The sequence below is a fragment of the Actinia tenebrosa genome, unplaced genomic scaffold (assembly GCF_029948245.1).
Source record: "Actinia tenebrosa isolate PJP-AT-01 unplaced genomic scaffold, QUT_ActTen_1.0 PGA_scaffold0__85_contigs__length_37466705, whole genome shotgun sequence".
In the NCBI taxonomy this organism is placed as follows: domain Eukaryota; kingdom Metazoa; phylum Cnidaria; class Anthozoa; order Actiniaria; family Actiniidae; genus Actinia; species Actinia tenebrosa.
This window is the reverse complement of record NW_028292569.1, coordinates 37,242,692-37,269,126: the sequence shown is the minus strand read 5'-3', so window position 1 is coordinate 37,269,126 and position 26,435 is coordinate 37,242,692. Positions and strand designations below refer to the sequence as shown.

The window sequence follows — 26,435 nt, the reverse complement described above, 5'->3', positions numbered from 1 at the left end:
AAGATGAACTTCTGTCCACATTAGACTAATTTGTAATGCTTTAGACTGTCGTTATATAGATATTTTTGTCATAACGTGTAGGGATATATTTAGATACATCACATAAGTATCACAGATGTGTATCATATGTAAATACCTATGCTTCAGCTCCTCTAACATCAACATTGCAGGATTGTACTCTGACGTCAATGGCGGAAAGACTAATGCGCATGCTCATTACAGGATACTAAACCTGTAAGACGTGTTTGAGATTGACTGACTTTTTTGCTTCGTTTCAAAAGTACCAGAAATGGAAAACTGAATGGAATTGAATATGAAATGAGAAGAAAAGGACAATTTTTTTTCACGGTTTCAATAGCTGGAACCAACGATTTAGACAAAACCTGGCGTTACATTTTTTTCAAGGGGATTCTTCTAAAATATCAGGGTTTTGTTTGCAACGCCCCCATTATGTTTGTTGTACTCCGTGTGTCCTGATCAAAAGTACAAACGTCATGAGTCTATTCGCATTACAATTGCGAGGTAAATCCATTACAATTAAACCAGAGGCTTCCAGGCGCGTCCAACGGGAAACATAATAAGTTAACAAGCAAACGTTTCTCTGTAATACATTAAAGGCTGACATGCTTGCTCGAAAAGAAAGAGACCGACCAAAATAAGGTACAAACCAGTGAATGATGGGGAAAACCTTATCACCACTAGACCACACACAGCTAGACACACAAGACCTGTCAGCGTACAGTACAGGTATTACTTGTATCTGTCGTCCAACCACTATAGATAAGATAACCACATCCATACTTCACAAGACGACTGGCATTACCCTTGGGAACTCACACGATTGATATAATGAGGTGAGGAAGGCCTGTGTATACAGCATACAGTACAGGTCTTACTTGTATCTGTCGTCCAACCATTATAGATAAGATAACCACATCCATACCTCACAAGACGACTGGCATTACCCTTGGGAACTCACGCGATTGATATAATGAGGTGAGGAAGGCCTGTGTATACAGCATACAGTAAATGTCTTACTAAACCGTCAAACTCTTCCTAGTGCGACCCGGGCCTTACTTGTATCTGTCGTCCAAGTACTATAGATAAGATAACCACATCCATACCTCACAAGACGACTTTTACTACCTCTGGGACCGCACACAAGACTGATATGATGAGGTGAGGAAGCTCTATAAGGCAAAACCACATCACTTCACATCCTTGGGACCTCACACACAGATTTCTATAGATAATGGTCCCGCGCGGATGATGTATGGGGGTAAGATACATTACATGGCAGTAGATTATGATCATATCCGACATTACATCCTTAAGACCTCACATGTACGATGTTAAAGCAAGAAAGCTGTAAGATGGTTGGATTACACATCCTTTGGACCTCACGCTTCTGATATTCATATAGATTATGGTAGAGAATGCTGTACTTTAACCATCGCTGTCTGTAATCAACCACAAAACACCCCTCCAGAGCCGGTACCCTTAACGAGCAACTCAAAACAACATTTATGGTTAAGACTTATTAACCTCGTATTAATAAACCAGAGCCAGAAGTTATTAAGCAAGTTATCAAAAGTTTATTATATTATTCACTTTCACTCGATAAATTATATATAGATTAAGGGCTTTTGTTTGGGGGAGGGGAGGGGGGTAGGGGGAAGGGATTGTTTTCATAATACGAAACAAAAACTATTAAAAAACCTAAAAATGATTCAAGAGTGGTCGATAGTTGTCTTTGTTGTAAGTAGGGCGAAATGGTACGAATGGCGTTACGTAACTGACGTGACGCGTGACATATTTACAAGAATAGAAAAGTACAATGGACAAGAATAGTATGTGTCACGATCTTTTGTCTCGATGTTTGTCGTCTGAGTAATGTTTCCTGCTTTCTTGAAGAGGACGTGGACTGTGGATGACATCCAGCGGGCTGTGCGCGTTTAGACTCTGCGGAGAACTTTCGCTCAAAGTCCGATGACTGTACGAATGATGCCGATGTTCAAACGAATAATCCCGAGGTCGATAATGATCGTCTCTGTGATCCGATCTTTTGTCGAAAGGTTTTGTATAGTTTTTATCAAATGCTCTTGAGTGATGGTCGGAAAGACGATCATAAGTTCGCGAGTATTGGTCTTTTGTCCGAGAGTGTTCCGAAGATCTTTCGTGTGTTCGTGAATAATCTGAAGGTCTATCGGGAGTTTTCGGGTGATCGTAGTGCGACGAGTAGCGATCTCGATCGTAGAAACGACGCCGATCATCGTGTCTAAAAAAAGAATTTTGAAAAATTATTAAAACTCCCGATAAAACAAGGGAGCCTGTGAAAAAGAAAACCCAAACAAAATAAACTACTTACCCCTCCCTGGGTCTTTCTTTTGATTTGTCACTGTGCCCATGCCCCACTCGATGGGAGTCGTCAGGGTCGAGGCCAAAGCGAGAGCGGCTGGTATCTAGCTTAGGCATTTTTGAAGAAGAACCCGGAAGTGAAACACTTTCAGGTGGTCGTTTAAGAACTGACCGCTGACCAGAATGACTGGCAGCAGGCTTGCCATTCTTGGACGCTGATTGGCCGTGTTTGTGTTGACTTTTCTGTAATAATAATGATAAAAAATCGACTCGTATCAGTAATAAGAGTAACCATGGCAGCCGTTAGCCAATAGGAACTCACTTCTTGTTGATGTTGTTGTCTGGTTTCTTCTCTCTTCTTCACGGCATGTCGATACAGTTTGTACAGCTTTTTGGCTTCAAAGGCGGTGAACTTGGACACAAAAGTCCACAAGTTGCTATGACAACAAACAAGAAGAGAACGATAAGTCCAAGGGAAGTTGACAGCTGCTGGGTGCAACGTGTTGGGTGCGTGGTCTCTTACCCTCTCCATTCTGATGCAACGTCATGATCTTTGTACTGTGATGTCATATCCATGATATGATCGCCTATCTTGAGCAAACACTAATAACGAAGAAAAGATTGTTATTGAAATCTTGGATCTACCAAACATTGCAGGAGTAAATATATAAGAAAACTTCTATCTTACGACCATCACTCCCCATACGGGGCTCTTCCGTGAGGGAGGAAAACCGTAGAACCCAGACGAAAAAACCCCGTAGCGTAGGATATAGATGTTCACATCAAACACATTCAACTCCAAGATGCGGTTGAGTAAAGATTTGAACGCGCGATCTAAGGCGTGAACTACACAGGGATGAAAGACAGCGCCGTGTAGCAGCGCATGCCATCCATTACAATACGAAGACCATTCTTACCTGTCTTGTTTGGGCCACTTGGTCTTTGTCTTCCACGTCTTGTTCTGGGCTTTCCAGCATCTTTAGAGCTCGCTTAACTGGACGCATCTTTTCCTTACACTAAAAAATCCATGTATATACCGTTAGCACGATTCAGCGCACAAAATCCGTGTTTTGATATTTTAGCCCACTAGCGCAGGGATAGGAAACCGGAGCGCACGTGCCCCCCCCCCCCCCCCCCCCACCCAAAAAAAGTTTACTCTCGACACCAAAATTTAATTATGCGCGGGATTCCTTTAGATCGAGAATCGAGAACTCGCTACTTACCTGTTGTCTATTTTTGACCCTTCACATTGCGCTGAATCTTTTAATTGGCTATCAATTATTAATAATAGATTAATAAATTATTACATACAGCGTCAAAGGTTTCCTTGTCCATGTGATCAGCCGAGTATGAATTGACGTGAGCGTGGTTATCATGTTTCGATTCTGGGGAACTGATTGGAAGTTGATCTTCATCCATAGACGACGATTCTTTTTTTTCCCGTTCCTCCTTAACTTTTGTTTCTTTCTTTTCTTTCTTTTCTTTCTCTTTCTCCTTCTCCTCTTTTGGAGGCTATAAGAAAGAAACAATACAAAACTGTCGGTAAACCTTGAAATTAAAATATAGTTAAAACGACTGACTCTAGTCTTACCTTCTCTTCCTTCTTTGCTTTTTTCTTTTCTTTCTTCGTCGAACCAACTTTCTTTTTACTTTTCTGTTTGGTTTCCGTCACCACTGGTGGTGGTGGTGGTTTTGACATCTCAGCCCTAGCCTCCCCTCCCTCTTTGTTTACTATCTGTACCTTGGGAGATGCTACAGCAGCAGGGGAGGGTACTGCTGAACTACCGGGTGAGACATCAGTAGAAGGAACGTTCTTTTTTGTATCTTTCTTCCTTACTCTTTTAATCTTGGTTTTCAGTGTCGCTGATGACTATAGAACAAGGTAATGTCACATTAATATATCAATGACAAGTTGATAACATCGGTTTGTTTAACAACCATTTTTCTTACAGGTACACATACGAATCAAAGGTGACGTAGCGTTAGTGCAATGCCTCTTCCCCTCTGGGGTCTCAGGTTTGATTCCTGGACTCAACATCACATACATTAGTGAATCATGGGTGGTGCACTCGCCTCTCACCTCTGGGGTCTCAGGTTTGATCCCTGGACTTGGCATCACAGGAAAGTGAAGTTGTTAGAGTCTCTCTATTGATTTGAGGGTTTTTCACCAGGTTCTCCAGTTTTCATCCCTCGATTAAACCCACTCATATTTAGAGTTTGCTGAGTTTGCTGACCTCTGACTGTTTTATCCTTGGTGCTTCTTACCTTTCTCAATTGCTCTGCCTTACTCTCCTGCATGACTTGTTTCAATAGCTTGATCAGGTATTCAGCCCTCGTCTGCAGGTGCTTGTCTTGTGGTTTCAAGTTCCCAGGGGGCAGGATTTTACTCGCCAGCTGTAGACCCTCGTCTGCTTTGATTGCTTCCCAGTTTCCCATACCGTGTTCATATATCCCCAATAACAACATGGAATCGTCTGATACATCCCAGGGGACACCCCAGTGGACACTCTTGGCAGGAAAAGTCAACCGATACCTGGAATTAATAATCCATGAATAGTTATTAGAGCATTATGCAGGATACAAAACCATGACTCAAGTATCCTTAGTGTAATAATTAAAAGAATTAAAAGAGGTAAAAGAATCTATTAATATTGTTCTTACTTTTTTCGCTCCGCAGTATCAACAGGGATCGCTACAGCCAATGGCTCAAGTTCCTCCTCGTGCTTCAAGATTGATGGCGCATTGATCGTAACATTACCGATTCTCAACGTAGCACCTCGCTTTTTTCCTACAGGAAATGAATGAAATAACAAATGAAGAGAACTATTCCATACGTGCCTCGTGTCAACGACTCATACAAAGAATCTTTTCCCTCATGGGAATGATACGTGGTCTGAAACAGTTGCGAAAACATTAGGCCCTAGATAAATAGTCTATCAATAGGCCATTTGCAGGAAATAATCATATGGCTGTTAATGGATGGCAAAAAAAACCCCAGATTTCTTTATTTAGATAACTTTAGCTGGATTACTAATATTACCCAGAAGCTCTTTCAAAATACTTTTATTTCCTTATTAGATACTTTCGATTTCATGATACGCAATTTAATATTTGTTTGTCATCCAGCAGAGCCTTCCTCAAGGGAGTGTTGGCCGAATTGATTTGTTAGCAAAGTGTTATATCAGCACGCGACTGTTTGTTGCAAATGGTCTTGACATCTCGGAGTTCTTACCGTCAAAGTTTGGATCCTCCTGTAGCTTTTCATTGTATTCCTTGACAGCACGTAAGCAGCCATCATGTAGAATGTCAGACAGTCTCTCAATGTCTTCCTTTGGTTTGTCGTCCAGTTCAGCATCAGTAGCTATAGCATCGAGCCTTGTTTGTGGTCTGCCAAACTTTTTGTAGCTTTTGACAAACCTTAATGAAAACAATGAGAATACACAGGTGAATATTACTAGATCAGACACCATAACTGAATAAAACTGATTCAAGTGTGAAGAACCACAATGCATGTTGGTCGTAAAACAGGTCTTCTTTAGTAGTCAAGATCAAAGAGGTGGTCGAACTTTAGAGGGTGTCAAGTAACCAAGTTAAGACAAGGTGTGGTCGAACTAGGGAGGTTGCTAACTATAGTATCCAAGGTAAGAGTATGGGAGTTGGTTGTACTATGAAGGTCACAGAGGTCATCAAGTAACCAAGGTAAAGCAAGGGGTGGTCGTCTTACTTTCTTATTTCAGAGTCATTGAAGCCTTCAATATCTTCCCGTTTTATAGTCCTTGGTCGTCCTCTTTTCCTCTTTGTGTCTTTATCATCTTCATCAGAACCATCATCTTCACTGTCTGACGTGGACTTCTTCTTCTTGCTCTGCTTTTTTCTGCTGGCTGGTTCTCCTTCGCTGTCGTAGTTCATCTAAAAATAATCAATAATGTACATGTATGTGATCTCAAATTTAGGTTATATTATTGACAATTGACCCAAGAGTGTATCATGCAGCCAAGGGCGAGCACGGAGGATGGTAACATGGGATCCTAAGTGGTTTTTAAATCCACCTCACACTATGGGTTAGAAACAAAATAGCCTCCCCTTCAGGCATTTGTTTTTCTAATAGGCTACCTGTGGTATGTAGCTAAAATGGACTTAGGGAGACTGAGAGCCAACAAACATCCTCTCCCCAAACCCCTCCTCGCTTCTTTGTAACACAGGGATCTCAAGCACCAAAGAAAGAAGAAATACACATCTATAGGAGGCTAGTAGCAAGGCAGAAGATCAAGTGTCCTAGGGGTGTAACATAAGGATATGTCCATCTAACCTTATTGACAGTTTTCCTAGAACGAGGAGGCAAGTACAAGGCAAGTTGTTCTTTCTGTTTCTCTTCTTCTTCAATCTTCTGCCTAATGTCATTAGGGATGATCTCTTCCCAGGTCTTATTGTCACTTGAATTTGAAGGTTCTGGAGTATTGATAGATTCTTCATCTATTGAGAAGTTTGCCATCTGTAAAACCAAACAGCAAACTATCAAGTCATGCTTAAGTCAAAAGGCATCAAGATATTGGAAATTTTAATTTAAGATTGAGAAGTAGGAAAAAAGTGGGAAAAAGAATGGTTGGAAAAAAATTTGTTTGTCTATATATGGTAACAAACCTTTTATCCATTTTAATGGCACTCTGCATTGGACCTGAGCTAAAAGAGTGATGAAGTAATTGTTAATTTTACCTTGAATTGGGAAAGCAATTCTTCACCAACTGTTTGAGGCTGATCATCAGATGTCCTCAGTTCTGCACGGCGCAAGATATCATCAATATCCATTTCCTAATGACAACAAATTATGTGAGTAGTGACATCACTGTTGGCATGGTTACCATAAGTTTTTACCTGTAACTGCGAGTCTTGCTCTCCTTCAGCCTCTTTGAACAAATCTTCAGCTCCAAACTTAAGAATCGATGCCAGCTCGTCCTTATTGAAGGGTGTTGTCCTGTATGAAAAGAAAACCTTCATGAAACCACAATGCTTCTAGAATGCAGGCATCCCAGCCACTTTTTAGACAAATTTGATAGGAAATATAGGCTGTGCAAGTTCTAAATGTAGGAAAATATATGCACTTTATAGGAACTAAAATAACTTTTCAGTGGCATAACCAGGGATCTTGCAGGGAGGGTGCACAGGCAATGATTTATTTGCAGAACCAAATAAGCCATAAAAAAGACAGAACCAAAAAAAAAAAAAAACGCCCAATATGCTAAACAGTGTAAAATGTAAATGTATCACTCAGCAGTCGTCTTATTTATAGGAAATATAGGAGGTTTTCTTTAAATATAGACTCTTTATAGGATCCTATACAAATTATAGGAAATATAGGATATATAGGAGGTCTGGGATGCCTGAGAATGTGGTTGAAAAGTAAGGACAACTTATTAACACCACATTTTGTTAAAGTTTGATTTGCTTAGTCAGTCTTGACATTTTTCTCTGGATCTATTTCTGGTAATTCTGACATTGTCACAAAAATCTCCATAAATTCATACAATTCAGCCAAGAATCTAAAGTTAACATTCTGAGGTATAAATTCAAGTACCACACTCTTAGAACAAACTTTTCTGATGACTTACGTGGAAGGAGCAGTTGGAGTCTTGGAGAGCACCTTCCTTCCTGTGGTATCCATTCTTTGGATTACAAGATGGTCTAAAACCATTTTACGTTTGGCTCTTTCAATGATGTCTTCTTCAACACTCCCTTTGGACACCAGACGATAGATGTTGACCTTAAAATAATGAATAGAGTCAGTCAATAGGTATTACACCTAATAAAAATTTTATTCAAGCTTTACAAAAATACTTCTTTCAGAATTTTCTGTTGACTAAGGTTCTGATTTTAGTACCATGAAGCAACTACTAGCATCACTTCTTTCTCTGAATGGGTAGACAAACCATCAAAGCATTTATAGAGTGTTTTGCAGCAGCAATGTTTTAGGGCAATTTTGTTTTGATGACGAGAGATTTCATTTCCCCAAGGAGAAAATTGCTATCTTTCTCCCCCACGACATGGCTCCCATGAAGTGTTATAATATCTTGACATTAGTTACTTGTTCACACCTGGTTACGCTGTCCAATACGATGCGCACGGGCCTGCGCCTGTAGGTCATTCTGTGGATTCCAGTCAGAGTCAAAAATAATGACTGTATCGGCAGTAGCAAGGTTGATTCCTAGGCCTCCAGCACGTGTTGACAATAAGAAACAAAAGTCCTTGAAACATTAAAATAACCTGGATTACAATCTGAGAAATGCAATGTGAATGGGTGAATGAGAGATATCTTTTACCTCAGAGCCTTCAGCATTAAAGTGATCCAAAGCCTTTTTTCTCAGATCCCCACGTATTGAGCCATCCAATCGCTGAAGACAAATATATCACAAGTCACTTCATTGGCAGGAAATACTTGGCTGTTTCATTTTATTTCTTTTCCGTTTAAACAAAACAGTTTTTGTAAATTGAAACAAAAGTGTCATTGATAATGTTATATGTAAATAATAATAATAGGGCTTGAATCAAGGGAGAGACCTATCAAACTCCATTATATATAACATCTATTCTTACCTGGAACAGAAATCTTCTGCGCTGCAAGTATTCGGCCAAGATATCAAGCATGCGGACCATTTGTGAGAAGATTAGCACACGATGACCAGTCTCTTTCAAACGAACAAGTAGCTTATCCAATAAGAAGAGTTTACCACTTCCTCGAACAAGATCCTGGGGGAAATGTACATAAAAATGGTTAATGTCTTTCCTTGGAGGGTTAATTTACAGAACAGCTGAGGAATGGGACATGTGTAGGAATTTCAATCCAAAGTTTATAAATGATATAACCATTCTACTTATTGGAAACCCTTGAAGCACAGGAGAGAACGAACCAACAATTCTACTTACATACAACATTTAGCCTGGTGGGACTCAATCCATGGGTGCATTTATGAGAGGCAAGTGCTCTCACCGCTATGCCGCTATTCCAAAAATCCACAATTTTTTTCTCAGATAGTGAATATCAAAAATTAGCTTCTAAATTACAATTGGAATTCAGTGATAGAGCCACTCTGTGTAATCCACTGTAATCCCATTATTTTTTAATGGTGCATTGTGGTCTACCTTGGGTACAAACATTTTTTGTTCATCATGTTAATTGAACTCAGTCTAATGTTTTTTCCCGACAGACCATTCATTGTAGCTAATGCATAAACTAATTTTAATCTAACTCTTCTTAGTGTTCACCTGAAGAGGATCAAATACCAACTGTGGATTCTCCAATGGACGTATCAAACTGGCATGATTGGCACACTTTTTTAACTCCATTACAATGTTAAGGAAGCTGTTGGCATTGCCTTTCAAACCCTTGTTCAGAGCCCTGAAGTTTTTCGTCAAGATCCACCTTGAAAGATACAAAAACAAGCCTTAAAAAGACCGCACATTATCTAGGTATGTAGTACATTTATAAACTTTGCAACCCAGCTAAATGAGTAAAAAAGTTTAAATTTTATCTAACCCTGAAACAACCTCTACAATGACCCAAGTTAGGGCATGGCTCACTCGCTGATTGAATCAGAATGAACTCTTCTTAAAATTGTATCAAATGCAAGGTTAACATGAAAATACACAAGAAATGCTACAAATTCCATAAAGAAAAAGTTTTGTATTTCCATGTTAAACTTGCATCCACAATACTTTTGAGGAGGGTCCATCAAGCATGTTGGGTTTGACCTACATGTACCTGTAATATTGTTTTTGTATTGAAGACATCTCCACTCTTAGGATCTGTTCAACCTGAAAGATAATATACCATGATGAATTAATAGTGGGCCAACAACAGATCTCTGTAGGAAGCCATATTTAAATTGAATGTTTGTTGTGATGCAGAGAGGAAGAAGTGTATGTAATTAACAAATCCCCAAAACAAACACCACGTCGCTATAACTCCATGTTGTATTACCTTCTACAGGCTAATTTACAAGGCAAATGGAAACATTGGAGCTTTAAATAACCTTTAATATTACCGGTACTAATTCAACATCATGATGTCTATATTACTAAATTTTACATCTTAAATCCTAGAAGAAACATAAATAACAATATGTTGCCACATCCTCAAATAGGGGCAGTTTATTATAAGCAAATGGGTCCCAGAACAGACCCCTGTGGGATGCCAAATTTTGAGATCAACTTGTGAATGATTCTTAAAGAATGAAAATCATACAATCCATATCAGTTTGATTAATTTCTTACTTTAGCTGGTAGAGATTTCTCTACATCTTTCTTTACTCGTCTCAACAAGTAGGGTTCAAGTTCTTTGTGAAGACCAGAAAAACCTTTGTCTTTTTGTTCTTGTGTAGAATGGGTATTTTCAAACTCTTCCCACCTGGCAAACCTATACAATCGAAAAATGCTTTGTCATTGCGTATATAATACACAGAAATTTGATAAAGGTCTTGGTTGCATAAACCTAGTTGGCAAGGATCACAGAGCTGTTTAACCATTGGGAGTCCTACATCTCAGGTCGTAAGTTTGTGAATCCACCCTTGGTACAACCAGGTCTAGATGAGCAAAGATGTTCCACTGGAAGAGTGAATATTGTTGACCACTGTATCTACCTTATTGAGTCTACCCCTTAACTGAATAAGAAGCACCCAACACGGTACATACTTGTCTGGCATGAGGAAGTGCAGAAGTGCCCATAACTCCTTCAAAGAGTTCTGTAATGGTGTACCAGTAACAAGAAGTCTATGGTTGGTATGGAATTCCTGAAGGACTTTGTACAGTAAGGAATCATCATTCTTTAAGCGATGAGCTTCATCAACAACAAGACCAGCCCAGTTGAATGTACTTAGAATGTGCTTTTGATAAAAAAAAGGTGATTAAAAAACAACTGTAACAACTTTATCTATGTAATTAATGTTGCGTGCTGATGTGTAGTACTGGTGTATATTAGTGCAGTTTTCGTATGATTGTGAAAAATTCAGGGCACGAACACATTTTCAGGCCATGACATGGCAAGGGATATGCCAGACCAACCACATTGGACGAGAATTTACTCTCCATCCAATCAAATATCGGGAAACTGGCATAAACACTGTAAGGACACGGTCATGCAAAGGTCACAGCGATGCCAAAACAATCACATTGTGCATGAAAAAAAACAGCCAATTAAAATTCTAGAAAGCATCACGGTCACGGTCACGGCACCTCACGGTTACGGCACTGAGCTTTTCACAGTCATACGAAAACTGCTCTATAGGCTAGTGTTGCATAGTGTGGTGTAGTATAGAGTAGTGTAGTGAAGATAGAGTAGTGTAGTGTAGATAGAGTAGAGTAGTGTAGTGTAGTGTAGTGTAGTGTAATGTAGTGTAGGGTAGTGTGGTGTAGTGTAGAGTAGCCTAGAGTAGAGTAGAGTAGAGTAGTGTAGTGTAGTGTAGTGTAGTGTAGTGTAGTGTAAGTGTAATGTAGTGTAGCGTAGGGTAGTGTTGTGTAGTATAGAGTAGTGTAGTGTAGTATGGTTTAATGTAAATAAATGCAGTCTTTTCCTACCTTATCTTTAAGAATGATTTCATATGTTGATAGTAATGCGTTAATTTTTAACTTCTTGTTTTTATGATAAAACTCATGTTCACGGATCTGAAATAAAACAAAAATATTTCAACATTATTTCAATATCATTTCTTTTACACTTAGAAGAAAATTAAAAAAACACTTTTCTTTGCAAAGTCATCTTATCCATGGGAAGAGGAATTTAAAGCTAGTTCATGAATTACATGTATTGCAATAAAGTTATTTATAGTAACCTTAGTTCTGCTAGTGACATCTCCAAGATAAACTACAACGTTTAGCTGAGAACCCCATAAAGCAAACTCTCTCTGCCAGGCGGCCATCGTAGAAAGAGGAACCACAATAAGAAAAGGTCCATACAAAGTATGAGAATGAAATAAATAGGACAGGAAAGAAATAACTTGGATAGTCTTGCCGAGACCCATCTCGTCTGCTAGGATGGTAGAATTCCCTTTGCACCAAGAATTCACAAGCCAATTCAGTCCATCTAATTGATAATCTCGAAGTATTAATTTGTCGTTCGAGCCGATATAGGATGGCTGCTTTTTGATGAGGGTAAATTTGGGCCGTTGTCGAAGAACCTTTGCACTTTTGGTAGGTATTTTGTCGGAACGTTCTCTGTTAAGGTAATCATCTATTTTGTCTTGGAAGTATCTTGATACTAGAGAGCCATCTTCCCAGGTACTTTCGCCATATGGCATACCAGCCCATTTACACAGATAATCTACTTGATTTACTGTGTTACCAAGCTCATCAGTGTTACTGACTGTTGTGTGTGCTGGAAGAAAAGAAACAAATGAATATATATATAATTCAGCTACACTAGAAAATTTGATAAAGATATCACCAGAGACTAAAGATCATTAATCAGATAAGAAAGAGATAAGCAGTAGTAATTGTGTATTCTTAGGATGAGGACAAAATCAGAGCTATAGGTCTTTAACTTCATTGATTCAGGTTTTTTGGGGCTTTAAATGAGACAGATTAAGATTTCTGTTTTTCTTCACTCAAATAACAAACATGTTTTTATCATTTCCCTGTACTTCATTTTACCTTTTGAAAATCTTCTCACACACAAATGCTCTTTTGTTTATTTACTACTGGGAGATTTTTTGCAATACTTTTGCATGAGTGCAAAAAGCAAAAAATTCTAAATTTGCAGCTGAAGACCTGAACAGTTTGGAATACTCTTGAATCAAGGTATAGACCTAACAAACTCTGCTCACATGTGATACCAAGTCCAGGAATGGAGCCCAAGACCCCAAGGTGAGAGGTAAGTACAAAACCACTACACCCCCCTTTGATTCAAGCTTGATAATCCCTTCACTTTTACCCACCTATAATTCTTTCCACTTGATGGTATTCCTCTATCAGGTCACTGTTCATCAGCTGCTGAACCTCAAAGTATTCTATATCCTCAGGACTTGCAATCTTTTTCCTGTGTGAATGTAAATTATGTTTCTTAAAATACAGACTACATTCTCAATTCATTATATGCAAGTCCTCTTTTATGTCTCAGGATTGGTTGAGTTCAGACCACATTGAAGCCAATTGGAATCTGTTTTCACTGATATGTGCTGAACATTGAGAAAAAAATAATATAAGGTTTACTGACAGTTGTCTACCGTCAAAAATCACCAAATAAACCGTGAAGAGTATATCTCAGTAATTACAAGAAAATGGTGCTCTATTAATTTTTTTGATTAAACATTTCTAAAAGACATTTCCACAAAACAATAACCTTATTTACTTACCAAGCCCTTATATCTTTTTCCCTTTTCATGAAATTGTCAAGCTTTTTCATCCCTTTGACATTTTGGTCAATCAAACTCTTCTTACTTTCCCAAGTGCTGTGTAAATGGGACCAACCCTTCCACTTAATCAAGAACTGTTCTTCAGTTTCTTCTTTTTTAGGGTCAGGAGGACCTTTTTTCTGGAGTTCTTCATATTGAGGTGAGTATACTGTGGTTATAGCACCAATCTCACCAGGACGTCCTTGTCTTGAGTCTAGTATTCTTTCTATCATTTCTCTATCGTCTTCTACATAGTCTTCCTGCCAGTCTCCGTTATTGCCTTCCACAACATCTTCTGAGTCTGTTTCATCTTCACTTTCTTCTTTGTAACTATAGAATAAGATAAAATATACTTCATGAGTAAATAAATGATTTCATCATTGGAATAAAGAATAGTTTTAAACATTTGGATGAGTGGATGGAAGATGTGCATACTGCTATTTCAAAAGGTTGATGAAGGTTTAGTTGCATGTTGAATGTTGTTTATAAAGCTTGAAATGAATTAAAAAATTTTATTGCTCATATGTAAATAATGTCAGCACAGAAGAAAAATACTGGAAAGTTATGCAGACAAAGTTTGGCAAAATTCCATATTCTTATGAACTTTTGCTGAATGGATTTACATCACCCATTAGTGCATTTTGGGCTTGATATGCAACAAAACCTTCAGTTATCTTATTTGAAATAGCTGTATATTGGTTTGGCCTTGCTGAAAAATTGAAGTAATTAAGGAATACTGGTATATGAAAGAATGCAGAAATTAAAGGAAAAGAGGTAAGAGGGAAAGAATTATGAAGAAAGTAAATAGGGAAGGGATAGAGGATGAAAGGAAGGAGAAAAAGAAGCATAGGAGCTAGATCGAGGGAGGGATAAATAAATGGGACCAATGCAGGAAAGGGAGAAAGAATTAAAGAAAAGTAACAATATTATTTAGGGAAGATAATAAAAAGAAAAAATTACTACCTGGTGATGTTGAGTGCTGCTTTTCTGAGCGAGCTACATCTTGACACATCATCATCAGAATCAGAAGCTTCACTGTCAGGTGCTGGTTCTTTGATCTTATTTCTTTTGGGGAGTTGTGCTTTGAATCTCTGTTGTGAGTATGTGTTTGCCTGGATTGGAGCGGCCCTTGCTCTAGCCCTTGGCTTTGGGCGTGGTCTGGATACCTCTGGTGTATAGCTATCAGTGCTGTCGCTTCCTGAACTGTTGTCATTTCCTTCTGTAGGCCACTCTTCACTTTAAAATAAGCATACATCTCTTGAGAATAAGATTGTATTGAGTTGTATCCATATTCATTTGTCTTCCTGTGCAACCTTATTAAAACAATGAAATAATGTACCCTAGGAAATGACACGTTGTGAAATAGGGACACGTTGTGAAATAGGGAAACATTGCATCAAGACAAAAAGGGTAGATCAGGGGCGTACACTGTATGTATGTAGTCTTACCTGGATGAAAGTCGGTTACTTCTTTTGGTATTTGACTTTTTCTTTTTCCTTACTGGTCCATTTGTCTCCTCATCATTGGATTCCTAAAAAATATTAAAATTTTAATTATTTTCTAATCAACAATTTTTTTACTTTGTCTATAATTTTATATAGTTTACTGTTAAAATAATGATCACTGGAAACATAGGTTGGGGTTCAATTGAGATCAGCTTTCTTAGGTGTCCCTCACTGCCCTTTCCTTGGTCCACTTATTTTCATTAATTTTTGTCCCAAACAAATGATCCCAACATCAGAACTAGCATTAGCTAATATTTTTTGCTAACATTTTAACCCAACATTGTTGCAGACCATGACAAATAGACATATAAATATATTTGTCTTAGAGTATTATTCTATAATGAATAATACCTCAAGCATTACATTAAATCTCTCTGGTTCTTTTCGTTGTCTTCCCGATCTTCGTATTCCATAGATTTCAGGGTCTTCTTCCCAGAACTGCAACGATATCCATAAACCAATAAAAATCTAGATCTATTGACATATTCATAACTCCCCTATTTAGAGGGGAATGGAAATTCTTAATCATGAAGAGCACCAGAAGAGGGTTTTTTTTTGTTCAATAAATTAACTAAAAAATAACCTCAATACCCTGACTTTGATTGGCCTTAAGATTGTCTCAGGGAGAAAAGGAGATCATGATTGCACGTTCATATTTTGAACGAGCTTAACCAGCTCCTGGACAATACATGATTAAATAATTGATTGATGATTTATAAGGGGCATATATATCAGGTGCTGGGAGACCTTTACAGAAATTCCTTAGGGAATTATAAAATGTCTAATGACAATCCCCATCAGGTTATTAGTTGTACTCATGAAGTCATCAGTCACTTACTCTAGTTTTCTTGGTTCCATTAATGCTTGTAGGTCCATTAGGGCTGGGATCAGGTGAGTTCAGATCATCTTGATCTTGTGGACTAAGATCATCTTCACTTGGCTTGATTGGATGGATATCACGAATGTGTAGTACTGGTGGACGAGAAACTGCAGCAGAGCTATCATCTTCTTCATCCTCTTCCTCCTCCTCGTCTTCAGAGTCTGATTCTGATCCGCTGCTACTGTCTGACTCGTCGGACTCAGATTCTTCCTCATTTCTGATAAAATTAATGACTTAAATTACACCTAGTAGTAATATATTCAACCAGTACATAATAATTGATATCAAACACAAGTTACGTGGTCATAATCTCTAAAGAAAGTATATTATAAAAGGTTGTCAGAAGGTAAGGAAATATAGGTTATTCTATGATCCTAAAATATCTGAAATGACTAGTATTCTTCTTCTTCTTGTCTCATTCTCAGAGATTTAGTAGTGTTGAAATATTCAAATATTCAGTGTTGCTTGTAGTCAAGAAACCCATTTTAGAAACCTGGATTATTGGTGTTTAGATGTATGCCCATTATTCCTTTTGGTCTAGCAATCACCTACGTCCTTTGGCTCCAACAACCTTTTTCAAAATAGGTGCATACAAGACACAAAATTAAGTTTGAAGGTCACGAGTGAGGGTTAAATTTTAGATCTTTTATATCCACAATATTTTTGTTATTTTTGAATAAATTATTTCAAATAATTGGGAAACTTATGGTATAATCAGTGACTGACAAGTAAGTTATTAAATTGGCTCAGAGGAAAAACTCCAAGAAATGACATGAAAATTATATGAAATCTGTACATATTGTGTGTTATGCAGCATTTGATAATGGCATAAAAAATTCTCACATGCTGATTGTCTGAGAGCTATTATCAATAAAGAGCACATAAACAGAGAATGAAGAATTGCTCATGCACGCAGCAAACTGTTTTTCTTTAAAGCTTTTTCCTTGTTTGTAGATGTATTTTTTAATTTTATTATATTGCTGCACTCAAGATTCCACTTGAGTTTTGAACATTTTAAGACATCATCTATGATCAATAAGAGGACAGTCAATGCCAATCTAGGAGAATAGACAATGATAAATTGCTCAACAAAATTTCTTGGGATAACAGGATAATTTGTCTTGTCTGGCTTAATTTGCACTGATACAATTGGCAAGGGCTAGAACAAAACTTAAAATGGATCCTATGAAAAGAATCAATCTTTCTAGCATATGCTTGAGAAATGTATATTCATGTATTAGAACTACACTAAACTGTCCAGGTTCTCCGACACACAGTAGCAACAAATTGGGGAAAAATACTTTGCTTCGAAAGTTAGTGTTAGGATTCTTGTTTATTCATTTATCATGCACAAATTGAAGAAAACAATTCAAGACTTTTAAAATTTACAAAAAATCTTTATTCACAAATAAAATAGAAGATAAAAAATAGCATTACCATTCCAAATATCAAACCATAAATTAAAAATTTCCGTCGAAAATTAGAAAAAAAAATTGATAAAGAAATATATTTCCTTAAAGCAAAAACAATTCTCAAAAATCGAAAAACATTTCATAATATTTAAAATATTAAAATTTGTACGAAAAAAAAAAGAAAAAAAGAAACGAGAAATAACCCTTTTAAGTGTCAAATAAACAAGACTGCGATCTTGAATCAGCTGTGAAACATTGAAATGAACAAAGAAATAGATTATAAACAGAGTCTGGAACGAACGATCATCCTTGCCTGGCACGACAACAACATGGCGGCGCTAACCCCTTTATTTAAGTAGATCAAGAACTCGAGAGACATCTATAGATTCTATATTTTTTATATCGAAAGTAAAAAGTACCGAATTCTAATACTTCTTACGAGAGGTTATCGATAGGCTAGTTGTTCGAATACCACATGTAATGTTTGTGCTCAAGACAGAACACACGTTCTTTCATCAAGCATGGTTTTCTAAGAAATAAAAAAAATCATTTCAAGGCGTTGTCTACGAGCTTAAAAAACAGTTAAATACAATACTCAAAGAAAGGAAAAAAAGAGAACATCTAAATAAAGTTGCGATTTAGTGATAGAAGTTTGTGTACAGATCACAGCTGTTTTTGGTTCGTCATTATCAGGCTCTCGTCTCGTCTCTTTTTCAACAACAGAGTCAAGCCAAAAGCAAAGCCGTAAATTACCATACTAAATCCTATATATCTGAACTAAACCTACAGGGAAAAAACGCAAAATAGACCCTTCTTTCAGCTGATATACTGCGTATTATCTAGGAAGGCACAGACATTTTAACATTCAGTCGACGAAATGTTGGAAAAAAGTCGAAAAATCGATAGGGAAGCTAAAAGAACTGGCGCACAATGCTGTATAACACGCAATATGGAAGACAAAGGACGAAGGATTCTAAATTCTCGTTTACCTTAAGTTAAATCCTAGTTCTTTCTGTCTTTGAAGCCCTCCCCCTACATGGGATAGGGGATGGGTAGTTTGAGGTACTAGTTTAGATGAATTTGTACCAACAAACATTTCAATACGATTTTGATCATTTATATTGGAAAGAACATCGATCTCTTCATCGCTCTCTCCTTCGCTATCCGCCATCTAAGTGGCTTCGAGTTTGTGTTCACTTGGTCAGGCTTCGCATCGCCTATCTCAGGGCCTTTGAGTCGAGACCCCTACAGGATGGAAGGGGAAACAGCAAGGGGGTTAAGGGAAGGTTTTCTGAGGGAAAAATGTAAAAAATATAGTCTAGGAGAGGAGGGCGGACTGTACAAAGACAAGGGTTAAAATAGAGAAGGAAGACAATGACTCGAGTCCCATTACCCTTGAAAAAAGCCAAAAAAATTGCCAAAAATAGATAAATAAAGACAAGACTTTCGTAAATTACCCTAGTCCAAGACAATACAAATTGAGAAAGAAGTCAAAATTCGTTAAGCTGTATTCGATAAAGTAAATTTTTTACAAAGCCATGTGGTTTTTACACATGTCGACACGAGAACGAACGAACATCTCTACAAGTAGGTTACGCCCAATTCGGTCTGTAACGACTTTTAATCGAGACAACCCACAAAAATCACAAAAATGGCGGCAAGAATGGTACTCCTTCTTGTCGTCGAAGAAACAAACGCTACAAAACTAAGACTTGAAAAAATGTTCTAACGAGTGACAATATAGATAACTTAACGACCTAAAATGATAAAGAAACACGAAAAAAAACTGTCTGTTGAGTGTCAGATAGCGAAATTGGCTGAAAAAAGCGAAAAATGTGTTGAAATGTTTAGAGTAAAGCGGAAAGAAGTTCACCTGACTGCCTCCATGTTGGATACACTGCTGTTCTCTTCGTGCTTGCTCTCTTTGTCTGCTGCACCCACAGGAATCATGGGACACACGCCTAATGCGCATGCACTACATCCCATTCACGTGACTTACGACCAATCAAAATCATTCTTCTTTATTATTTATTAAAAATTTACTTCAAATAAAATAACCTATTTTCTTTTCAACCTACCATAAAATAATAAAAATCATTTTCAGAGCATTTTTGAGGGATTCTTTAGAGGAATATGAGTAATTTTAGTCTGTGCAAGCGATACTAGCAATCATGGACGCATCTCCAACCGCGCATGCAATCTTCATATCCTCTGTATCAAAATCATTAGTTTATTTTTTATTTATCAAAGCTTTACTCCAAATATATTAACAAGCTTTCCTCTTAATTTTTGTCATAATATTTCTTAGCCCCTTTGAGGAATATTTAGATAGAGGAAGCCCATGAACCTTTGGGAGTACTTTTCCTGCCACGTCACCAGTTCCATGTAAGCAACTCAATGCGCAAGTCTATTACGTCATGGTCTAAAAATAACTCCCTTCCCGGTGATGCTGTTTTCTCCACGTATGAAGTGAAGCTTCGATCAAATGAAAGTATAGGCTTTACGACCAACATGGCCTTAGAAGTTTTGCGATCTGCAGTGAAATTAGACCATGTTTATGCCAAAGAAGACGAGGACATTTTGGATTTTGGAAGAGATGTGAATTTGTCCGAAGCAATCGATAGTTTAGTGAGTATTCTAGCTAAAACTCTTGTGTTTACGTGGAAGACTGTCGTCGTTTCGCTTGTCATCTGTCAAGAACACACTGTTATTCCACGTATAACTTTACTAGCATACAGTATTCTTATGTTTTTATTGATTCTTTGTTTATCATACGTTAATACATCGAATATTGAAGGTCGTTTGCACGAAAAATAATATTTTGAAAAATTAAGCGTTTATTTTTCAGTGAACATAGTTTGGAAATCTAAGTTAAGTAAGTTACTTATTAGCCAGCATATTTTAACGATATATGATACTATCGAGCTTCACAGACTAATCATTTGACATGTCAACCTAGTGAATCATTAAAATGGCTTTAGTTAATATTTTCCATGTGTGGGCTGCCTGTGGTTAGATTAAGTGAAATTTATTTAATAATTTAATAATATTTCATATATCTTCTCTCTTACAGGCAGAGCTAAGCGAAAATGACCTTCTAAGTTTATTTTTTCAAGACAACAGCACTAAACTCACAGATACTACTCTGTCATCGTTCGATGAGTTAAGTTTTTCACCACAGAGCGAAAGTACATCATCAGAATCATGCATGACTCCAAGCCCTGACACCATGGACTTGGAGAGCACCTCTTCACCTGAAGGGCTACTCAATACAGATGACTTTGCTCTTGATGTTGATCTTGGTGAGTGTGTTTTAAGACAGCTGTTTCAGAAGATCAACAGTAAAACTCGTACATATAATACATTATCTTGCATATAACAGCAATGGCATGGTTTACATCATTTAAGTATCACAGTTAGTGAAACAAAAGTTTGTTATGTGTAGAAGTTAGTAGTATTGTGAGTTAAATCCCTTGTTGGATCAACATCAAGGTTCACTTTATATCTAAATATCTAAGGAGAAGGAGCTACCTTTGTCATTATAACTTCAAATGGTTAGACCTTCACATTAAACCTTTAGAGGCCAGCTTAGCTTGTTAAGTTCAAATCATTAGGCCATAAATCAAGCAACAGATTTAGTCTGTTCAAGGCATACGATGCCTTGCCAAGTTCTATGGTTTTAGATGCTTGCTTAAGGGTGTTTCATACCTACTCAACTTCAACAATATTTCTCAGACAATTTATTAACGATGACATCAATATGTAGAATGGCTTTGTACATTAGACGAAGGAGTTGCTCCTGTGACCTCTGCCAATCAACCATTAACGACAGAAAAACACCAGCCATTGTCTACGACAGTTGATATGCAAGTACTCAATCAACCCAAAGTTACCTCAACCTCTGGTTTAACAGAAAATGACTTAATAGTCCATAAACCAACTTCATCTCGGAAATCTAGTCTTCCACTTGTTTTGTCAGGGGAAGAAAAAAGACTTCTTGAGATTGAAGGAGTTACGCTTCCTACAGATGTTGCCTTAACAAAGGTAATCTATCAGTCCTTTTAAGCAACAGATGTTTTGATTATATTTTCATTTGTGCATGAATTGTGAAGTCATTGATCTCTTTATATATTTACAGGCTGAAGAAAGAGTTTTGAAAAAAGTGAGAAGAAAAATCAAGAATAAGGTAAATCTATATTTTGATTCCATTAATTAATAGCGATTTTTAGGTGATTAGCATGCAAAGAAATGATGACCTTTGTGTTTACAGCAATCAGCACAAGAGAGTAGAAAGAAAAAGAAAGATTATGTAGATGGTCTTGAAAAAAGGTAAAATATAATAGAACATTCAGGATATTCTCAATGTGTTAGTAGAGGAATATTAATTATTAACTTTTCTTTACGAAGAAAAAACTTTGCTTTCAGTAATTGGTAGCACAAAGAACACAAGTTTATTAAGGCGCAAAAAATAGGCGCGCGTAAGGAGTGGGCCAAGGGAGACTACAGCACCCTTACTTTCTCCCTTTTCTAGTCTATTTTATTTTCCTATCGCCCCACTTTTTCCCATGCTACTCTCATATATTTTCCAATCTTAGCCCCCACTTTTTAGGGTGCTCAGAGGCCCCCTGAAAACATTAAGCGCATGCATGCTTTATCATTTTGTAAAAATACTGAATTTATTGGTCTATGATTTTCATTATTAGGGTTCACATTTGCACACAACAGAACAGAAGCCTACAGCAGAAAGTTGACACATTAGAAAACCAAAACAAGTAAGTTTATGGCAGACATCAGTAGTTTAATTGACATGCAATTGAGTCAATTTGTATTTTATTGAACCAATCACCTCACTCGTGTGACTTTATAAACAAACAAATCTTGGAATGAAAAGAAAAAGTAACTTCTTTTTTCTCCAGGACCATTTAAATTTTTTTTGAACCCTAAAACAATCTCTGGGCTGATCTGAGTTAGGGCATGGCTCACAGACTGAATTTGTTATTTATGTATTGTATTTCCTTAGGTCATTGTTGGAACAGCTAAAACAACTGCAAGCAATTGTAGCCTCCACGCATCCAAGCAAAACACAGGCTGGAACATGTCTTATGGTAGGCTGCCCATAAAGACAGCTAGACAAATTATCCTCTGTCATGTCACAGTCTGCTTTTTCTTCTTAAATAGGAAGTCATATCTGTTATAGTTTATCCTATTTACCTATTTTGGTATTTATTGGATTAAAGATATTATTCTTATCTTACTAACTTTCCATATGTAATCCTTTTTTCTCCAGGTGCTGATCCTAGCCTTTGGATTAGTCTTGTTCCCAATTAATGGCATCAGTGACAATCAAAAGTCCACTGTGACGTCGTATGTAACATCTAGTGGTGAGTGCAGTAATTTTGAAAGAAGATCAAACTCATTAAACTCTTAAGAAATTTTGAAAATTATTTTTTAATGCATTATTTTTAAAGTTCATTCATACTATGAATAAAATTATCAAATACCTTGTGTCTTAACCCCTGGTGATAAACATTTGGTAGTAATGACTATACCAAAGCCTTTACGAGTATTTTGATGGTTTCATTTTGACAGTTTATATTTACCACTACTTGCCACGTTGTATGAGCTCATGTTTCGTAACATTGCCTTCACTAACAACATATTTAATTTACAAAACCTTATGAAAATAAATTTTAAATTCAATGTCCTTGGCATTTTCTAGTTCGATCTCGCACACTTCTACAAGTGAAAGATGACTATCTGCATGAAGAACAAGTGAACACACCAAAGATAAACCCCAATGGTTCAGAGTTATTAATGCCTGCAGCAATAGAACTTGACTGGGAAGGTGATTCAAGAGAATTATTAACAGATTTCACTACAGATGTGAACAAAGACAAAGACAGTGACAGCACACATCACATGGAGAAAAACACCATGAGAACAGAGAAAAGATAATGTATTATTATTATTATCAATATATTGTAAATATAAACCAGAGAATGTAACTCAAGAGAGGTAATGAAATACTTGCATGTGTCATGTGATGAACCCTACAATATTCTAATTTTAGTCCATCAAGAGAGTGGACAAAATATTAACATAATATATTCCTAACACATTTTTACAAAGTAATGCAGGGTACTTGTTTTAAGCCATCCATTTAGATGTCACTTAATAATGCCTCATAATGCATACCTTAGTAAAAATGATGTCATTCACAAGGAAACCATGTAATGAAATCTAAAAAGCATCAAAGGAACAGAGGTTTTCTACCATCACGTGACGGCAGCCATGTCAGATGGCAGGAACAATACAATTGTTTTACATGAGAAAGAATTCCATTCCCGAGAGCATCTAACCACAGGCAGTTCATGCTGGATTATGGTGCCGTCAAGTGATGGTGCAAAACCTCTATTGTCACTACTATGTCATAGCAATTCCAGTGGGGACAAGTGAGGCAGGGTGTCACATGATTTGAGGGTAAATCACCCTGAGTTATACTCTTTTTATAGAAATAGCAACCGCTATCTGATAGCAGTTGATTGGTTATTTTTTTTACACTTATTATTTCTGTTCAACTAAAAATACACAGTCAATAAGCTTCATGCATCGATTTAATAATCACTTAAAACTCTGATTTTTCTTGTAAATACTCTTTTTATTATATTTTTTTGTATAAATAAATTACAATTGGGTGCTAGTCTATTAATTTGATTGTCATTTTGTAAATAAATATTACAAAAAAACGAAAAGCAGTAATAAAGATTAATCAATATACATCTCGCAGTCTGTTAATTTTTTTTTGCATAAGGGGCTACGAATTTTGAAATAAACTAAAATATATCTTTTCAACAATTTACTAGTAGCTTCTATGCTTTAAAAGGTATGGGTTTTTAGTTCTTTTGCAGAAGCGCTTTATTTAAAGTTGTGCTTTTGCCATCCATTTTGATAATGTGCTAGCAAACTAGCCTGGGAAAACAGATGTCCTTTCACTCACCAACTGCATCTGCCTACAGGGACATCTGTGTTCTCAGTTTGCAGGTACTGTATAATTGATATTGTCCTCTCCTGTCCTGTCGACAATTTATATATATATATAAATTTCAGCTCATACTGTTTGTGGATATCAAACTCAGTCTACTGTTGTTAAGTTCATCTCCTATAACTCGCAGAGCACAACCAATTTCTTTTGACACCCTTCCATTTCCTTGATCACTGGTCTGTCTTTGACTCCCACTTCTGTGGCGCTCAATTTGAGCTCTGTCCTCCCTTGAAGATCTTCTGTGAAAGGAGAGTCTTCTTCCTACTCTGCTTGTGCTCCTTTGCAGGAAACCCATTAAGCCTGTAGAAAATGAAATTGGTGAGTCACGCGAAATGCATTCTTGCGTGACTGCATTGTGTTACGTGTGAGTCATCTATCGTGACAAGTGAGTCATGAATCGTGGCACAAGAAAAAAGAAACGCTAAAAAATCTAGAATACAATTTCATGTAAGACAAATCAAAATACAAATTAAATTATCGAATTAAGAAAAGTAAGTTGTTCAAAAAAAGTGTAAAAAGCTGGAAAAGATGAATATGAATGTACCTGAGAATTTCGTCGTGAAGGTCTTTGTAACGTGTAACGAAAACTTTAATTTTGCCTTGGAATAAATGAAATAACGAAACCAAAACCAACTCTTTATATACTCCTTTCCATACAGGAAAACTACCATTACCTCATCCATACGTACACTCTTGTGACGTTCAACATATTCCAACAGCCAATCAAAAAACAGCAATTATTGAAACAAAACGTCTCATCGCGTAATTTTTTTAGGGATTTCCCTTTGGTATCCGGCACATAGCCTTATATGGAATCTACCTGGAAGTCAATAACTTCCTCATTCAATTTTCTTAGAAAAAACCCAGTTCCTATTTTCTGAAGATGTGAAGGGAACTAAGAATAATCTATGACAACTTTCGAACCTAAAAACGTTTTTGTTTTGGATGGAGTTTCGCGGTAACGTTAGCTAATAATTACCTTCAAACTTGTTTATTTTTTGTTAAGCGCCTATAAATTAATTTTCGCGGTTGCAGTAATTTTTTGTGGGTTATCTAGAAAAATATTATCAAAAGGGACTTGAATAAAATAGGCTTCTAATGAACAGCGACAAAATGGAGGAAAAATCACCTTGAAGGGGCCTCAAGTATACAAGCCAATCAGAGCTTAGAAAACAAGCGAAACCGTGTGTTACATGTATCTTTAAGGACTCTTAAAGCAACTGATATTACGTAGAAAAGAAACGTCTTATAAAAGCCTCTGCTGTCGTGAATTCAAACATCAAAACCACAACAAAACGTTTTAGGGAAGACCATAGAAACAGGATATCGAATTTTTTTAAAAGAATTAAAGACGCAAAATATTAGGGTTAGGGTAAGTGCACATGACTTCCTCTTGTTTACGAGCGTCTAAGTCACGCGACTGGCTCTGAACAAAGACCATCACTACGTAAAAGTCACATTCGCCACCAACTCTGGTGATCAAGTCGTCATGCAGCAACATGCAAGAACCTAGAAGCGTTATTTTTACTTGCTGAAAAACGAAACATTTGGATTGGATTTTGGTGAGTAATGGTAGATCGAACACTATTTTTACAACTAGAATACGTTATTTGACTATCTTGAATAAAACCACCAAGGTCAAACAAGTACTCATTAGAATTAATAGTTATTATTGTTTGTAAGTGATTTTCGATAGATGCACTGATTTAGACAATTTAGACGGCGTGATTTCGTAGGGGAAAATATTTTTTAGAAATACTGTACTCAGTGGATAATATTTCTGTTTTTTTTAAAGAGCAGTAATAATGAAAGTGAACAAGTGATTTCATGAAATAAGTAATTACGACAGAGAATTCCAAGAAC

At 36.9% G+C, this 26,435-nt stretch overlaps 2 protein-coding genes and 2 long non-coding RNA genes across 8 annotated transcripts; 2 read left to right on the top strand and 2 right to left on the bottom strand.

Annotated features, from left to right (window-relative positions):
- The first annotated feature begins 341 nt into the window (after nucleotides 1-341).
- On the top strand, nucleotides 342-10,600 carry LOC116299930 (uncharacterized). Of its 3 annotated transcripts, none has more exons than XR_004197540.2 (3): nucleotides 342-996; nucleotides 1,061-1,179; nucleotides 9,609-10,600. It is a non-coding gene; the product is annotated as an uncharacterized LOC116299930 (long non-coding RNA). The 3 variants fall into 3 exon arrangements; XR_004197539.2 differs by having other exon boundaries at nucleotides 359-1,179; nucleotides 9,609-9,819; nucleotides 10,340-10,600; XR_004197538.2 differs by having other exon boundaries at nucleotides 342-1,179.
- LOC116299923 (ATP-dependent chromatin remodeler CHD1) lies at nucleotides 1,573-19,476 on the bottom strand. 3 transcript variants are annotated; one of them, XM_031708645.2, is made up of 32 exons: nucleotides 19,404-19,433; nucleotides 18,520-18,775; nucleotides 16,077-16,335; nucleotides 15,590-15,676; nucleotides 15,182-15,264; nucleotides 14,697-14,969; nucleotides 13,695-14,063; nucleotides 13,278-13,378; nucleotides 12,177-12,718; nucleotides 11,923-12,009; nucleotides 11,041-11,231; nucleotides 10,624-10,765; nucleotides 10,112-10,164; nucleotides 9,616-9,772; nucleotides 8,947-9,099; nucleotides 8,673-8,744; nucleotides 8,448-8,597; nucleotides 7,965-8,116; nucleotides 7,231-7,330; nucleotides 7,072-7,167; nucleotides 6,668-6,850; nucleotides 6,083-6,267; nucleotides 5,591-5,775; nucleotides 5,020-5,146; nucleotides 4,624-4,891; nucleotides 3,950-4,228; nucleotides 3,670-3,870; nucleotides 3,276-3,374; nucleotides 2,882-2,961; nucleotides 2,681-2,795; nucleotides 2,369-2,601; nucleotides 1,573-2,278 (listed from the first exon to the last, which is right to left on the bottom strand). In XM_031708645.2, exons 2-32 carry the CDS (start codon nucleotides 18,699-18,701, stop codon nucleotides 1,858-1,860), a joined length of 5,625 nt encoding a protein of 1,874 aa, XP_031564505.1. In that variant the 5' UTR covers nucleotides 18,702-18,775; nucleotides 19,404-19,433; the 3' UTR covers nucleotides 1,573-1,857. The 3 variants fall into 3 exon arrangements, with proteins under 3 accessions (XP_031564505.1, XP_031564506.1, XP_031564507.1); XM_031708646.2 differs by having other exon boundaries at nucleotides 15,602-15,676; nucleotides 19,404-19,432; XM_031708647.2 differs by lacking the exon at nucleotides 18,520-18,775 and having other exon boundaries at nucleotides 19,404-19,476.
- Nucleotides 19,477-19,955: 479 nt separating this feature from the next.
- On the top strand, nucleotides 19,956-24,307 carry LOC116299927 (uncharacterized). Its single transcript, XM_031708652.2, has 9 exons — nucleotides 19,956-20,158; nucleotides 20,604-20,832; nucleotides 21,297-21,574; nucleotides 21,669-21,716; nucleotides 21,801-21,859; nucleotides 22,234-22,302; nucleotides 22,551-22,635; nucleotides 22,818-22,911; nucleotides 23,250-24,307. The coding sequence occupies exons 1-9, from the start codon at nucleotides 20,042-20,044 to the stop codon at nucleotides 23,483-23,485; spliced, it is 1,215 nt and encodes a 404-aa protein (XP_031564512.1). The 5' UTR covers nucleotides 19,956-20,041; the 3' UTR covers nucleotides 23,486-24,307.
- On the bottom strand, nucleotides 24,024-25,610 carry LOC148914220 (uncharacterized). Its single transcript, XR_016119004.1, has 2 exons — nucleotides 25,117-25,610; nucleotides 24,024-24,872 (listed from the first exon to the last, which is right to left on the bottom strand). It is a non-coding gene; the product is annotated as an uncharacterized LOC148914220 (long non-coding RNA).
- Between the last annotated feature and the right edge of the window lie 825 nt (nucleotides 25,611-26,435).

Bases quoted from the DNA above. Each gene is read 5' to 3' on its own strand.
- LOC116299927 (XM_031708652.2), top strand. From the start codon at position 20,042: ATGGCCTTAGAAGTTTTGCGATCTGCAGTGAAATTAGACCATGTTTAT. The intron at 21,860-22,233 runs GTAAAATATAAT...TTTCATTATTAG, and splicing joins GTAGATGGTCTTGAAAAAAG to GGTTCACATTTGCACACAAC. The intron at 22,636-22,817 runs GTAGGCTGCCCA...TTTTTTCTCCAG, and splicing joins AGGCTGGAACATGTCTTATG to GTGCTGATCCTAGCCTTTGG.
- LOC116299923 (XM_031708645.2), bottom strand. From the start codon at position 18,701: ATGGCGGATAGCGAAGGAGAGAGCGATGAAGAGATCGATGTTCTTTCC. The intron at 12,010-12,176 runs GTTACTATAAAT...GTTTTATTTCAG, and splicing joins ATGTCACTAGCAGAACTAAG to ATCCGTGAACATGAGTTTTA. The intron at 3,871-3,949 runs GTAAGACTAGAG...TCTTTCTTATAG, and splicing joins AAGCAAAGAAGGAAGAGAAG to CCTCCAAAAGAGGAGAAGGA.